The following is a 15,188-nucleotide window of genomic DNA, read 5'->3' as shown; positions in this document are numbered from 1 at the left end:
AATGGCCATCATCAAAAAATCTACAAAGAATAAATGCTGGAGAGGGTGTGGAGAAAAGGGAACCCTCTTGCACTGTTGGTGGGAATGTAAATTGATACAGCCACTATGGAGAACAGTATGGAGGTTCCTTAAAAACTAAAAATAGAAGTACTATATGACCCAGCAATACCACTACTGGGTATATATCCTGCGAAAATCATAATTCAAAAAGAGTCATGTACCACAATGTTTATTGCAGCACTATTTAAAATAGCTAGGACATGGAAGCAACCTAGGTGTCCATTAACAGATGAATGGATAAAGATGTGGCACATATATACAATGGAATATTACTCAGCCATGAAAAGAAAGAAATTGAGTTATTTGTAGTGAGGTGGATGGACCTAGAGTCTGTCATACAGAGTGAAGTAAGTCAGAGAGAGAAAAATAAATACCGTATGCTCACACGTATATATGGACTGTAAAAAAAAAAGAAAAAGGAAAACAATGATTATGATGATCCTAGGGGCAGGACAGGAATAAATATGCAGACATAGAAAATGGACTTGAAGACACAGAGAGGGGAAAGAGTAAGCTCGGGCAAAGTGACAGAGTAGCAATGACATATATACACTACCAAATGTAAAATAGATAGCTAGTGGGAAGCAGCTACATAGCACAGGGAGATTAGCTCTGTGCTCTGTGACCACCTAGAGGGGTGGGATAGGGAGGGTGGGACGGAGACACAAAAGGGAAGGCATATGGGGATATATGTATACATATAGCTGATTCACTTTGTCATACAGCAGAAACTAACACAACATTGTAAAGCAATTATACTCCAATAAAGATGTTAAAAAAAAAACCTATACAGAGCATAACCAGCCAAAAAAACCCAAACCAAAACGAAACAAAAAACCATTAGTCTGTGTATGCAAGAGGTTCAGTACAGACATTCTGTAAATCAGTATCAGTTAGGTAAATTTTTAAACTATTATATTAGGCTAACATTGTGCAGAAGAAACACAACTGACACTGCTTTTCTAAAAAAATCAATTACCCTGACTAAATATGCCATGTTACTTCGTTACCTTCAGCCTAATACACTACACAACTCATATAGCTCATGCTTTTAAGAATATATTGCCAAGTCTTAATTCTATAATTATAATAAAAAATTCACTTCAAATACCTTATTTGTTTAAAAACACAAATACTCAAGATTCAATGATCCCTCACTATCATAATAATTTTACAAATATTAATATATCAAACACAGAATGTATTTTAAGATCTAATAAACCTTAAGATTTAATGCCAGCTTTAAAAATAAAGCATTTAAGATACCACTGAAGAGTGAAAACACATTTCAATAAAAACTACATAACCTTTTGTCTGAAGCTTAGAAATCATTATGTACCATATTTAAACCTAAGCTTATTTTCCATCATTATGTAAGTGACCTACCATAGCAATTTCACAGTGGTGAGAGGCTAAAGAATACTTCAATTTGATTATAATAATGGCAACAAAATTAAATAATTAACAACTCTTGCCTCACTTGGCAGGTTGGTTTCATAATTATTAAGGGTATGGACTTTCTTAGAAATTAGTTTTATTTGTAAGAACTTCTTCTTTGATCATCTTATCTATAAGTCTAAGCAGTATAGTACTATATTTTACTTAACTAACCTAGCCTGAGCTATAAGATTTCTTTTTAAAAGGCTGTATACAGGGATGAGTTTTGTAAACTGTAAAGCACCACAATACATGTCAGTTTTATCATGATGACTCTGAAATGGAATGCATGTAGAAATGTCAAATAGTTTGGCGATATCAAATTGGACTTTAGGAAAGAGGTAGGGCTTCAGATAGATATTTATCGATCACCTTACACTCAGATGTAATAACTGCAATTATTACAACAGATGGAATTTCCCAGGAGTAACTGATTCACCCAGTATCATGGAATATACTGCTTTCCACACAGTAAGTACTCAATAAATGTTCATTAAATGACTGACTTTTAAAAAAATTATAATAAACCTCTTGTATTGCTATGGTTATACATTCTTTAGCTACCCCTGCTTTTGTAGGATGAGTACAGTAAATCATTATTAGTTATTTTTTAAACATGTGAACCCATGAAACCTATGCAGGACAAAATACAACTGCCTTAACTCCTCTAGATGTGTTTGTTTTTAATTTACCCTAAGAGAACCACTATTATTAACTGTTCAAACTCGTGAAAATACCCAGAAATCTCCTTCAGAGTCTCCTCAAATATCTCAGCATCTAATTAAACTATCTCCCCCTGCACCACAACCAGCACACATTTTCTTATACAACTGAATCATTTCCTACAATAATTCCAAAAATTCTAACAGCACTTCTTCTACCATTTCCCTTTGCAAGATTTATACTATATTTCAGCTAACATAAAGGTTAGAGACTTTTATGAAGTAGTCTTGATTCTTAACCACCATTTATATCACCGTTTCTTTCAATTAAGCATTACAAATTCCACGTAACTAATTCAAAATGAAAATTTCAGAACAAAACCTATTTGTTACTTGACTACTTCAGTGTTTTGTCTTATTTATTGTTTTTTGTTTTTTTAAATTCTTTCCTGCTCATGAGAAGAGGAAGACTATTAGTGAGCTATGATTAAACTTCCACCCAGAAATTAATAGCCAAGGTAACTTGGAAAGAATGCTAGATTCCAAAGGATGGCAGGATCAAAGTAGGTGGAAGATACGGTACAGAAATATGAGGTAGGACCAAGGCAGTAGCCAACTCAGACCAAGGCAGAATCAGGCACAGAGAGCTATGTCAGAAAGAAACTATGAGTAGTAAAAAGATATTCATATTTTCAGGCATCAGGTTCAAAGAGATCAGCAGTATGAGGATGTGTGATTGGATCAGCAAAATGTGAGGAGCATTAGTCCCTCTCTTTATAACCTGGAACTTCAGGAGAGCACATTAAATAGAAAAGCCTAGTTTTGAGGCAACTTTGATGTTATTCACCACCCTCTCCTACTTCTTTTCAATTTCTCATTTGCCCTCAACTTACGGTATTTGGTCTGTTTCTTTCTACTTTCACCAGCCCTGTATTGTAACCCTTTAAGGCCATTACCTTTTATGTTACTGGTTTTCTATTTTTTGCACTAAATTAGCCTTGCTTCCTATAAACCCAGTACAACACTATACCCTCCTAAGACTCAGGGACCTCTTCTGAAGTCATACTGACCTAACATTAGAGTTAAGGATAGAAAAATAACTGAAGTAAATAGCATTCTTCCCAATCTCCCTGCCCCCGCTACTATTAAATTATCCTCCAAAGTCCTCACACCTGAACCAATAATTTTCAAAAATGCATTGTTCTTTTCAAAATGTTCATCATCATACAGATGTTAAAATAGTTACTATATAAAGAAGGGCTAAACAAAAGTTCATTTAATGGATTGACTATAAATAACATGGATCTGTAATTAGGTTCATTAGACTTTTTTCTTGGTAGAATTCATAGTGCCCATGCAGTAGGAGGAGAATATTAGGGTGGAATATGTGTTCCAATACAGAAGAATCCTTGATATAGTACTGAGCATTCTTAATGCGTTTTTCACTATGTTTAAAGAATATTTTAATGGAACTATAAACTTCAGATAACATCTCTTTATAAAGTAAATGTTCTACATTTCAGAGAATAAAATTATTAAAATTGGGTTTATGGACCCAGATGCTATTTTCAATCAATTAAAATTTAGTATTATTCTATGAAAAGATGGGTAAAACTGGTACTTACCTTTGATACCAAATCAATATTAAATCTCCTGCCTTCTTTAATAATTTGCGAGTAAGTAATCCTATTTTTCTTTGGTTGCTCTGCAGTGTCTTCGGCCATAGGCACATTTTCACTTGTTTCCTTTTCTGAAGTTGAGGGCACAGAAGTTTTATCATCACAATCGTTTTCTTTCTCCCCTGTCACTTCAAAATCATTTACTTCTAGGGCACTCTCTGGATCATTGCTTGGAGTTTGTTCTGTGGGTATTTCACAGCTTGCAGTACTTAATGACTTATCTTCTGTAGGCAGGCAGGCAGAATCTGCAGCTTCTGTGGAGTTCGCAGATGTCACAGAAGCGTGATTTTTCTGCAGTGCACCAGCTTCTTCGACATCTTCATGCAAATCCTGACTAATGAGAAATTATAATAATAATCCACACCAGGCTTTTGATAATTATACTTGGCTACCTTTTTGTATTATTTTAACTTTCAATGGCAATTTTTATTTCTTTACCTCTTTTATCTTGGATGTTTTGCTTTATGTGACACACACATTTAACATTCATCTGTTAAGGTTTCAATACAATATGAAATGTACTTAAGATGTGAAAAATATACATAAAGATTTCAGGGTTTAGCAGGCCATGCCATATGTGTGTGTATTTTTTTTGGTGAAAAGCAGATTCTTATTTTTTAAATATAATTTTTATTTTATATTGGGGTATAGTTGATTTACAATATTGCATTAGTTTCAGGTATACAGCAAAGGGATTCAGTTATACATATACATATATCCATTCTTTTTCCGATTTTTTTCCCATATAGGTTATTACAGAATATTGAGTTCCCTGTGCTATACAGTAGGTCCTTGTTGATTACCTATTTTATAAATAGTACTCTGTATATGTTAATCACATGTATATTTTTGAGAATTTAAGGCAGACGGGAATTGTATTTTAGAAACAAATCAAAACAGTGCTTACAAGTACATCCTTCAGAATAAACAGATCGAGGTTCAAAGCCTCACCCTAGGACTAGATAATTCTGTGAACGTAGACAAGTTTTTTATCCTCTCTGACCTAAATTATCCATCTATAACATAGGGATAATGCCACCTACCTCACAAGGTTGTTCTGGAGATTAAATAAAGTATCACGTGCAAAGAACCTGACACAGTGCCTGGCACACAGTAAATGCTCAACAGTGGTAATTACTGTTGAGCAAAGATTATTATTCAAAGATTATTACTGTGGTGTGACAGAGCTAGAAAAAACTGCCATGAAAGTGTAAGTTGGCTTATCACAATGTGGTATCAAACAGGATCTTTCTAAATTCTTTCCTGCTGTATTTTGTTTTATTGCTAGTGTCTATTACTTTACTGAAAGTGCCACTTCCAAAGTTACTACTAGAATTAACATTCTCAGTCCATTATTGCCTTGATTGACACAACAGGCTCCCGTTCAGTGTGTCTGCATCATGTATCTCTCCATGATGTTTTATCCTCCACAGAACCTACGTTTCCACTGATTTGCCCTACTGCTCAACACTAAAAATGCCTTGTACATGACAGGCTGTGGGAAGTAAACATCTGCTAATTGATTGCTCAAGAACTAACAGCAGTTCTTTCTCATATTGAATCTCAACCCTACCCCGAAAAATCTTCCTCTTCCAGTCTCTAAACCAAATCACCTTCTTTATCAACTATCTTCCTTGTCTCATTTCTCCTACTTTCTGAAATGGCATCTCTAACTCCTAATTTATCAACTCAAATCTCCATGATTTGGCCCATGTTAATTGCTTCTTCTGGGCTATTCTTCCCACTTCCTGTAATATCACAATTCCCTCATCCCCAAACATAATCACATACCTCACCATTTGACACATTTTAAGAAAAAGTTTAAATTTCACTTCCAACAAGTCTTCCTTAACCCAACCACAGTCATCATTCTGTTACTCCATGCCCCATAGTACACACATGCAGTTTACCTTGCATTTATTTATCAGTTCCTTTTTAATAGCCTTTTGGCTGTCCCATATATACTTTATCTTCAACTAGACTTTAATTTCCTTGAGGGAAGACCCTATCACCTTGCCTTGAGTGCCCCTCACAACACTTACTGCATTGCTCTATAGACGTGGTATTTAATAAATACGTGATAAATAAATGGTTTATACATGCAAAAGATGGAAGTATAAATATATATTTATATAAAAATTTATAAATACATATTTATAAATATATATATATTTAAATATGAAATAAACATTTGTATTATAGAAAACACAAAAAAACTAGGCCAGGAAAAAACAATAAACTTTACATTCAAAAGTTTGTGGGGAGGAGCTTCAAGATGGTAGAAGAGGAAGACGTGGAGATCACCTTCCTCCCCACAAATACATCAGAACTACATCTATATGTGGAACAACTCCTAGAGAACACCTACTGAACACTGGCAGAAGACCTCAGACCTCCCCAAAGGCAAGAAACTCCCCACGTAGCTGGGTAGGGCAAAAGAAAAAAGAAAAAACAGAGACAAAAGAATAGGGATGGGACCTGCACCAGTGGGAGGGAGCTGTGAAGGAGGAAAGGTTTCCACACACTAGGAAGCCCCTCCACGGGTGGACATTGCGGGTGGTGGAGGGGGGAAGCTTCGGAGCCACAGAGGAGAGCGCTGCAACAGGGGTGTGGAGGGCAAAGTGGAGAGATTCCCGCACAGAGGATCGGTACTGACCAGCACTCACCAGCCCGAGAGGCTTGTCTGCTCACCCGCCGGGGCGGGCGGGGCTGGGAGATGAGGCTCGGGCTTCAGAGGTCAGAGGTCGGATCCCAGGGAGAGGACTGGGGCTGGCTGCGTGAATACATCCTGAAGGGGGCTACCATGTCACAGCTAGCTGGGAGGGAGTCCGGGGAAACGTCTGGAGCTGCCGAAGAGGCAAGAGACTTTTTCTTGCCTCTTTGTTTCCTAGCGCGGGAGGAGAGGGGAATAAGAGCGCCACTTAAAGGAGCTCCAGAGACAGGCGCGAGCTGCTGCTATCAGCACGGACCCCAAAGACGGGCATGAGATGCTAAGGCTGCTGCTGCCGCCACCAAGAAGCCTGTGTGCGAGCACAGGTCACTATCCCCACCTCCCCTCCCGGGAGACTGTGCAACCCGCTACTGCCAGGGTCCCGTGATCCAGGGACAACTTCCCTGGGAGAACACACGACGCACCTCAGGCTCGTGCAACGTCATGCCAGCTTCTGCTGCCACAGGCTCGACCCAAACTCCGTACCCCTCCCTCCCCCCAACGCCTGAATGAGCCAGAGCCCCCGAATCAGCTGCTCATTTAACCCCGTCCTTTCTGAGCTAAGAACAGATGCCCTCAGGCGACCTACACGCAAAGGTGGGGCCAAATCCAAAGCTGAATCCTGGGAGCTGTGAGAACAAAGTAGAGAAAGGGAAAATTCTCCCAGCAGCCTCAGGAACAGCGGATTAAATCTCCACAATCAATGTGATGTACCCTGCATCTGTAGAATACCTGAACAGACAACGAATTATCCAAAATTGAGGAGGTGTACTTTGGGACCAACAATATATATATATTTTTTCCCTTTTTCTCTTCTTGTGAGTGTGTATCTGCATGCTTCTGGCATGATCTTTGTCTGTATAGCTTGTCTTCTACGATTTGTCCTAGGGTTCTGTCCATCCGTTTTTTTTTTTTTTTTTGGTTTTTTGGGGGTTTTTTTTTAGGATAGTTTTCAGCACTTGTTATCACTGGTGGATTTGTTTTTTGGTTTGGTTGCTCTCTTCATTCTTTCTTTCCTTTTTTTTATTACTTAAAAATGTTTTTTTAATAATTATTATTTTTTAATGACTTTATTATATTTTATTGTACTTTATTTTATCCTCCTCTTTCTTTTTTTTTTCTCCCTTTTATTCTGAGCCGTGTGGATGACAGACTCTTGGTGCTCCAGCCAAGCGTCAAGGCTGTGCCTCTGAGGTGGGAGAGCCAAGTTCAGGACACTAGTCCACAAGAGAACTCCTAGCTCCATGTAATATCAAAAGGAGAAAATCTCCCAGACACCTCCACCTCAACGCCAAGCCAGCTCCACTCAACGACCAGCAAGCTCCACTGCTGAACACCCTATGCCAAACAACTAGCAAGACAGGAACACAACCCCATCCATTAGCAGAGAGGCTGCCTAAAATAATAATAAGGCCACAGACACACCAAAAAACACCACCAGATGTGGACCTGCCCACCAGAAAGACAAGATCCACCTTCCTCCACCAGAACACAGGCACCAGTCCCCTCCACCAGGAAGCCTACACAACCCACTGAACCAACCTTAGCCACTGGGGACATACCAATAAACAACGGGAACCATGAACCTGAAGCCTGTGAAAAGGAGACCCCAGACACAGGAAGATAAGCAAAAGAAGAAGACAGAAAAACACACAGCAGATGAAGGAGCAAGGTAAAAACCCACCAGACCTAACAAATGAAGAGGAAATAGGCAGTCTACATGAAAAAGAATTCAGAATAATGATAGTAAAGATGATCCAAAATCTTGGAAATAGAAACGAAAAAATACAACAAACGTTTAACAAGGAACTAGAAGAACTAAATAGCAAACAAACAGTGATGAACAACACAATAAATGAAATTAAAAATTCTCTAGAAGGGATCAATAGCAGAATAACTAAGGCATAAGAACGGATAAGTGACCTGGAAGATAAAAGAGTGGAAATAACTACTGCAGAGCAGAATAAAGAAAAAAGCATGAAAAGAATTGAGGACAGTCTCAGAGACCTCTGGGACAACATTAAATGGACCAACATTCAAATTATAGGGGTCCCAGAAGAAGAAGACAAAAAGAAAGGGACTGAGAAAATATTTGAAGAGATTACAGTTGAAAACTTCACTAATATGGGAAAGGAAATAGTTAATCAAGTGCAGGAAGCACAGAGAACCCCATACAGGGTAAAGCCAAGGAGAAACACACGAAGACACAATTTAATCAAACTATTAAAAATTGAATATAAAGAAAAAATATTAAAAACAGCAAGGGAAAAACAACAAATAACACACAAGGGAATCCCCATAAGGTTAACAGCTGATCTTTAAGTAGAAACTCTGCAAGCCAGAAGGGAGTGGCAGGACATATTTACAGTGATGAAGGAGAAAAACCTAGAACCAAGATTACTCTACCCAGCAAGGATCTCATTCACTTTTGATGGAGAAATTAAAACCTTTACAAACAAGCAAAAGCTAAGAGAATTCAGCACTACCAAACCAGCTTTACAACAAATGCTAAAGGAACTTCTCTAGACAGGAAACACATGGAAAATGCCTACAATAACAAACCCAAAACAATTAAGAAAATGGTAATAGGAACATACACATTGATATTTACCTTAAATGTAAATGGATTAAATGCTCCAACCAAAAGGCTTAGACTGGCTGAATGGATCTAAAAACAAGACCCGTATATATGCTGTCTACAAGAGACCAATTTCAGACCTACAAACACATACAGACTGAAAATGAGGGGATGGAAAAAGATATTCAATGTAAATGGAAATCAAAAGAAAGCTGGAGTAGCAATTCACATATCAGACAAAATAGACTTTAAAACAAAGACTATTACAAGAGACAAAGAAGGACACTACATAAGGATCAAGGGTTCAACCCAAGAAGAAGATACAACAATTGTAAATATTTATGCACCCAACATAGGAGCACCTCAATACATAAGGCAAATACTAACAGCCATAAAAGGGGAAATCGACAATAACACAATCATAGTAGGGGACTTTAACACCCCACTTCCACCACTGGACAGATCATCCAAAATGAAAACAAATAAGGAAACACAAGCTTTAAATGATACATTAAACAAGATGGACTGAATTGATAATTAGAGGACATTCCATCCCAAAACAACACAATACACATTCCTCTCAAGTGCTCATGGAACATTCTCCAGGATAGATCATATCTTGGGTCACAAATCAAGCCTTGGTAAATTTAAGAAAGTTGAAATCATATCAAGTATCTTTTCCGACCACAATGCTATAAGACTAGATATCAGTTACAGGAAAAAAAAAACTGTAAAAAATACAAACACATCGAGGCTAAACAATACACTACTTAATAACCAAGTGATCACTGAAGAATTCAAAGAGGAAATCAAAAAATATCTAGAAACAAATGACAATGAAAACATGAGGACTCAAAACTTATTGGATGCACCAAAAGCAGCTCTAAGAGGGGCGTTTATAGCAATACGATCCTACCTTAAGAAATAAGAAACATCTCAAATAAACAACCTAAACTTACACCTAAAGCAATTAGAGAAAGAGGAACAAAAAAACCCCAAAGTTAGCAGAAGGAAATAAATCATAAAGATCAGAAATAAATGAAAACGAAATGAAAGAAATGGTAGCAAAGATTAATAAAACTAAAAGCTAGTCTGTTGAGAACATAAACAAACTTGATAAACCATTAGCCAGACTCATCAAGGAAAAAAGGGAGAAGCCTGAAATCAATAGAATTAGAAATGAAAAAGGAGAAGTAACAACTGACACTGCAGAAATACAAAGGATCATGAGAGATTACTACAAGCAGCTATATGCCAATAAAATGGACAACCTGGAAGAAATGGACAAATGCTTACAAATGCACAACCTGCCAAGACTGAACCAGGAAGAAACAGAAAATATGAACAGACCAATCACAAACACTGAAATTGAAACTGTGATTAAAAATCTTAAAACAGGGCTTCCCTGGTGGCGCAGTGGTTGAGAGTCTGCCTGCCGATGCAGGGGACACGGGTTCGTGCCCCGATCCCGGAAGATCCCACATGCCGTGGAGCGGCTGGGCCCGCGAGCCATGGCCGCGGAGCCTGTGTGTCCGGAGCCTGTGCTCCGCAACGGGAGAGGCCACAGCAGTGAGAGGCCCGCATACAGCAAAAAAAAAAAAAAAAAAAAAAAAAAAAAAAAATCTTAAAACAAACAAAAGCCCAGGACCAGATGGCTTCACAGGCGAATTCTATCAAATATTTACAGAAGAGCTAACACCTATCCTTCTCAAACTCTTCCAAAATATAGCAGAGGGAGGAACACTCCCAAACTCATTCTATGAGGCCCCCATCACCCTGATACCAAAACCAGAAAGATGTCACAAAGAAAGAAAATTACAGGCCAATATCACTGATGAATATAAATGAAAAAATCCTCAACAAAATACTAGCAAACAGAATCCAACAGCACATTAAAAGGAGCATACACCATGATCAAGTGGGGTTATTCCCAGGAATGCAAGGATTCTTCAATACACGCAAATCAATCAATGTGGTACACCATATTAACAAATTGAAGGAGAAAAGCCATATGATCATCTCAATAGATGCAGAAAAAGCTTTTGACAAAATTCAACACCCATTTATGATAAAAACCCTCCTGAACGTAGGCACAGAGGGAACTTCCCTCAACAAAATAAACACCATATATTTCAAATGCACTATCAACATCGTCCTCAATGGTGAAAAACTGAAACCATTTCCACTAAGACCAGGAACAAGAGAAGGTTGCCCACTCTCACTACTCTTATTCAACATAGTTTTTGAAGTTTTAGCAGCAGCAATCACAGAAGAAAAAGAAATAAAAGGAATCCAAATTGACAAAGAAGAAGTAAAGCTGTCCCTGTTTGCAGATGACATGATACTATACAAAGAGAATCCTAAAGATGCTATCAGAAAACTACTAATCAATGAATTTGGTAAAGCCGCAGGATACAAAATTAATGCACAGAAATCTCTGGCATTTCTATACACTAATGATGAAAAATCCAAAAGTGAAATTAAGAAAACACTCCCATTTACCAATGCAACAAAAAGAATAAAATATCTAGGAATAAATCTACATAAGGAGACAAAAGACCTGTATGCAGAAAATTATAAGACACTGATGAGAGAAATTAAAGATGATACAAATAGATGGAGAGATATACCATGTTCTTCGATTGGAAGAATCAACATTGTGAAAATGATTCTACTACACAAAGCAATCTAAAGATTCAATGCAATCCCTATCAAACTACCAATGGCATTTTTCACAGAACTAGAACAAAATATCTCCCAATTTGTATAGAAACACAAAAGATCCCGAATAGCCAAAGCAATCTTGAGAAAGGAAAACGGAGCTGGAGAAATCAGGCTCCCTGATTTTAGACTATACTACAAAGCTCCAGTAATCAGGACAGTATGGTACTGGCACAAAAACAGAAATATAGATCAATGGAACAGGGTAGAAAGCCCAGAGATAAACCTATGCACTTACGGTCACCTTATCTTTGATAAAGGAGGCAAGAATACACAGTGGAGGAAAGACAGCCTCTTCAATAAGTGGTGCTGGGAAAACTGGACAGCTACGTGTAAAAGAATGAAATTAGAACACTTCCTAACACCATACACAAAAATAAACTCAAAATGGATTATAGACCTAAATATAAGGCCAGACACTATCAAGCTCTTAGAGGAAAACATAGGCAGAACACTCTATGACATAAATCACAGCAAGATCCTTTTTACCCACCTCCTAGGGAAATGGAAATAAAAACAAAAATAAATAAATGGGACTGAATGAAACTTAAAAGCTTTTGCACAGCAAAGGAAGCCATAAACAAGACGAAAAGACAACCCTCAGAATGGGTGAAAATATTTGCAACTGAAACAAGTAACAAAGGATTAATCTCCAAAATTTACAAGCAGCTCATGCAACTCAATATTAAAGAAACAAACAATCCAATCCAAAATTGGGCAGAAGACCTAAACAGACCTTTCTCCAAAGAAGACATATAGATGGCCAAGAAGCATGTGAAAAGGTGTTCAACATCACTAATTACTAGAGAAATGCAAATCAAAACTACAATGAGGTATCACCTCACACCAGTTAGAATGGGCATCATCAGAAAATCTACAAACAACAAATGCTGGAGAGGGTGTGGAGAAAAGGGAACCCTCTTGCACTGTTGGTCGGAATGTAAATTGATGCGACCACTATGGAGAACAGTATGGACGTTCCTAAAAAGCTAAAATTAGAATTACCATATGATCCAGCAATCCCACTACTGGGCATATACCCAGTGAAAACCATAATTCCAAAAGACACATGCACCCCAATGTTCACTGCAGCACTATTTACAATAGCCAGGTCACGGAAGCAACCTAAATGCCCATCGACAGACAAATGGATAAAGAAGTTGTGGCACATATATACAATGGAATATTACTCAGCCATAAAAGGAATGAAACTGCACTGTTTGTTGAGACATGGATGGTTCTAGAGACTATCATACAGAGTGAAGTAAGTCAGAAAGAGAAAAACATATATTGTATGTTAACGCGTGTATGTGGAACCTAGAAAAATGGTACAGATGAAACGGTTTTCAGGGCAGAAGTTGAGACACAGATGTAGAGAACAAACGTATGGACACCAAGGGGGGAAAACTGCGGTGGGGTAGCGATGGTGGTGTGCTGAATTGGGCGATTGGGATTGACATATATACACTGATGTGTATAAAAATGATGCCTAATAAGAACCTGCAGTACAAAAAAACAAACAAACAAAAAACAACTAATACTAAACTTTCTTTGGGTTATCTGTATGGAAATATGTTAATATAAATGTTTCAGACATTACATGAAATTTCTAGAAATCTTATATGTTCTGGTATCATAAGTCATAATTCTAGTTATTACTTTATAATGTGTATCACAGAAATAACTAAATTTCCTTGTCAGTTGCATTATTATGAACTTTCATCAAATCTTTAACCGTGGTCATTTTTAAGTCTTTTGCCATTTACAGACAGTTCTGGGTGTACTGTGATCCTTTTGCAAAAATGTTCCTATAAATGGGTTTCCTCTTCAAGGAATTCATGGAAAAGACTCTGACAAGTACAGGTTTCTGGTAACTGACTATACTGCTGAACTGCAAGAATAAGCATTTTCAGAACTCTAATGGAAAACTGATGAATTCATAAAAGTGCTAACAAAAGATCAAGATAAAAAAAGAATTAATTACATGGGACTGAGTGAACTGATGAGGATGATTATAATTTTTGTGACTTTCTGTTTGAATTTTTAAAAATCCCACAAGGACTCAGCGGCAAAAAATATACAAATCAGTTTTCACTGCAAAGTAAAGGAGCTGTTCCATCAGAGGATTACTGGACTGAATGTCAATAGTATGACATAGTATGAGTATGTTTCATGTTTGGTAATTGCAATCATTATTTCTTTAGTTGTGGTCATCCATTTACAATGCTTGGTGTCAGTTTATTTATCTCTTGTAAAAATAAAATACAGTGTATGTGTGTGAAAAAACAAACAAATAACCCATTCCAAAAATGGGCTGAAGACCTAAATAGACATTACTCCAAAGAAGATATGCAGATTGCCAACAAACACATGAAGGAATGCTCAACATCATTAATCATTAGAGAAATGCAAATCAAAACTACAATGAGATATCATCTCACACTGGTCAGAATGGCCATCATCAAAAAATCTACAAACCATAATTGCTGGAGAGGGTGTGGAGAAAAGGGAACCCTCTCACACTGTTGTTGGGAATGTAAAGTGATACAGCCACTATGGAGAACAGTATGGAGGTTCCTTAAAAAACTAAAAATAGAGCTACCATATGACCCAGCAATCCCACTACTGGGTATATACCCTGAGAAAACCATGATTCAAAAAGAGTCATGTACCAAAATGTTCACTGCAGCTCTATTTACAATAGCCAGGACATGGAAGCAACCTAAGTGTCCATCAACAGATGAATGCATAAAGAAGATGTGGCACATATATAGAATGGAATATTACTCAGCCATGAAAAGAAACGAAATTGAGTTATTTGTAGTGGGGTGGATGGACCTAGAGTCTGTCATACAGAGTGAAGTAAGTCAGAAAGAGAAAAATAAATACTGTATGCTAGCACATATATATGGAATGTAAAAAAAATGGTCCTGAAAAACTTTAGGGGCAAGATGGGAATTAAGACACAGACCTACTAGAGAATGCACTTGAGGATATCGGGAGGGGTAAGGGTAAGCTGGGACAAGGTGAGAGAGTGGCATGGACATATATACACTACCAAACGTAAAACAGATAGCTAGTGGGAAGCAGCTGCATAGCACAGGAGGATCAGCTCAGTGCTTTGTGACCACCTACAGGGGTGGGATAGGGAGGGTAGGAAGGAGGGAGATGCAAGAGGAAAGAGATATGGGGACATATATATGTGTATAACTGATTCACTTTGTTATAAAACAGAAACTAACACACCATTGTAAAGCAATTATACTCCAATAAAGAGTTTTAAAAAAATAAAAAAATAAAAGAAATAATTTAAAAAAAAGTTTGTGGGCAGTGAACAAAAA

At 37.5% G+C, this 15,188-nt stretch overlaps 1 protein-coding gene across 2 annotated transcripts in view; it reads right to left on the bottom strand.

Moving 5' to 3' along the window:
• The window catches only part of CHM (CHM Rab escort protein), a 184,096-nt gene that overhangs the window by 111,908 nt on the left and 57,000 nt on the right, over positions 1-15,188 (bottom strand). For both annotated transcript variants that reach the window (XM_060087621.1, XM_060087622.1), the window contains exon 5: positions 3,785-4,172. In XM_060087621.1, coding sequence (XP_059943604.1) covers positions 3,785-4,172 — 388 coding nt within the window. The remainder of the gene's footprint in view (positions 1-3,784; positions 4,173-15,188) is intronic.

This window comes from Mesoplodon densirostris, chromosome X (genome assembly GCF_025265405.1).
Source record: "Mesoplodon densirostris isolate mMesDen1 chromosome X, mMesDen1 primary haplotype, whole genome shotgun sequence".
NCBI classification, from domain to species: domain Eukaryota; kingdom Metazoa; phylum Chordata; class Mammalia; order Artiodactyla; family Ziphiidae; genus Mesoplodon; species Mesoplodon densirostris.
The sequence above is the reverse complement of the archived record's forward strand: the minus strand, read 5'-3'. Positions and strand labels throughout refer to the sequence as shown.